The 1,592-nt window shown below is 36.7% G+C and overlaps 1 protein-coding gene across 1 annotated transcript in view; it reads right to left on the bottom strand.

The window, feature by feature from the left end:
- zer1 (zyg-11 related, cell cycle regulator) overlaps positions 1–1,592 on the bottom strand; it is a 32,509-nt gene that overhangs the window by 7,394 nt on the left and 23,523 nt on the right. The window contains exon 9 of the mRNA XM_016524572.1: positions 105–278. Coding sequence (XP_016380058.1) covers positions 105–278 — 174 coding nt within the window. The remainder of the gene's footprint in view (positions 1–104; positions 279–1,592) is intronic.

The raw sequence follows: 1,592 nt of genomic DNA, 5'->3' as shown, positions 1-1,592 counted from the left end.
TGTGTGTGAGTGTGAGTGTGAGTGTGAGTGTGAGTGTGTGTGTGTGAGTGAGTGCGTGTGTGAGTGCGTGTGTGTGTGAGTGTGAGTGTGTGTGTTGAACTCACCGTCACCTCCTGGTAATGCTCCATGCCGTTGAGCACCACCTGTATGACCTGTCTGCGCAGACGGACGCTCTGGTCGCTGCGATACTCGGTGTTGGTGAGGTAAAACAGAGCGGCGCTGCCCGTCACCTGAATGCTCTTGTCATATTTATGAGTCTTCAGCGCTGTGATCACCAGCTGCAAACACACACACAGAGATCACTTGAATGCACTGCACTGGATATAATGGATTTAATTGCACTGGCACTAGGGGTGTGCGATATATCGTCTGCGATAATAACATAATTGTTGTTGTAACGATGTGCGATTTGACATTATCGAGTATTTTGCAAAAACCAAACAAAACACCCCTACAGAGCGCACGTTTACATTACATGATAGGGGTGTGCGATATATATCGTCTGCGATAATATCGTAATTGTTGTTGTAACGATGTGCGATTTGACATTATCGAGTATTTTGCAAAAACCAAACAAAACACCCCTACAGAGCGCACGTTTACATTACATGAAGTCTAGATTAGTGCGCATTTAGAGTGAGTTCTTTCACTGCATGATTCAGTCTAAATCATGTCATGTCATTCATATTAAAATACATTTAGAATGATCACAAATTCAAGACATGGGGGCAGAAAATTTATATATTTATATCATTTCATATAGTTAATCAATATCACACAAAGAGTGCCGTTTTTTCTCATTAAATTATGTAATTTAGATTTTTTTACAACAGATCAAAAAACAAGAAGTTAATTAAGAGACTTATATTTTATACACCACATTGGCTGTTTTTGCTCTATTTCGACAACAAAAATAATTCCAAACACAGCCACAGCACTGTTTTGTGTCTCTGAGCAACATGACGATGTTTCGTTCCTGAATGAATCAACCGTTTAAATGATTCGGTTCAATTGCAATGATTCACTTATAAACCGTGACTTGCTGCCACCTACTGGTGGTTTTAATTTCACATTTAAAGTATCTTTTTAAATAATTTCAAATAGCAGTTTTCAACGTTTAATGTTTAATATATCAAAACATTATTTATGCATTTGCAATTGCAGGTTAAATGCATTCATGTTCTGCACTAAACAACAGTGTGTAAATACATCTAAATGCCACTTCAGATGCAGCTTCTGTGTTTCCTCTGCATTGCAAAGATTAATTTTATTGATACGGATTTCATTTGCTTGGTAACAGCCCAAATGTCTTATTCTAATTCACTGATTAAATGTTAGAATTTGACTCAAAAGATAATGGACACTTTTAGAAAAAATGGCTTTATAAAGGTAAAAATGCGCATAAAAGGTAAAAATCAATTTAAACTTATTGGAAAAGATTAATTTCTATTGCTGCTGTGAACTGATCACCACATAGAATATGAAGAATAAATATCAGAAACTTTAGGAGTCAGCTGTGTACGGTGGTCCTTAAGATACCAGCACAATAACACACTCAGCAAAATATTGTCTAATTACCGTTATCAGTAAAA

This window comes from Sinocyclocheilus rhinocerous, unplaced genomic scaffold, assembly GCF_001515625.1.
Source record: "Sinocyclocheilus rhinocerous isolate Xijiao unplaced genomic scaffold, SAMN03320098_v1.1 scaffold693, whole genome shotgun sequence".
NCBI classification, from domain to species: domain Eukaryota; kingdom Metazoa; phylum Chordata; class Actinopteri; order Cypriniformes; family Cyprinidae; genus Sinocyclocheilus; species Sinocyclocheilus rhinocerous.
This window is presented reverse-complemented; position numbering and strand designations above follow the sequence as displayed.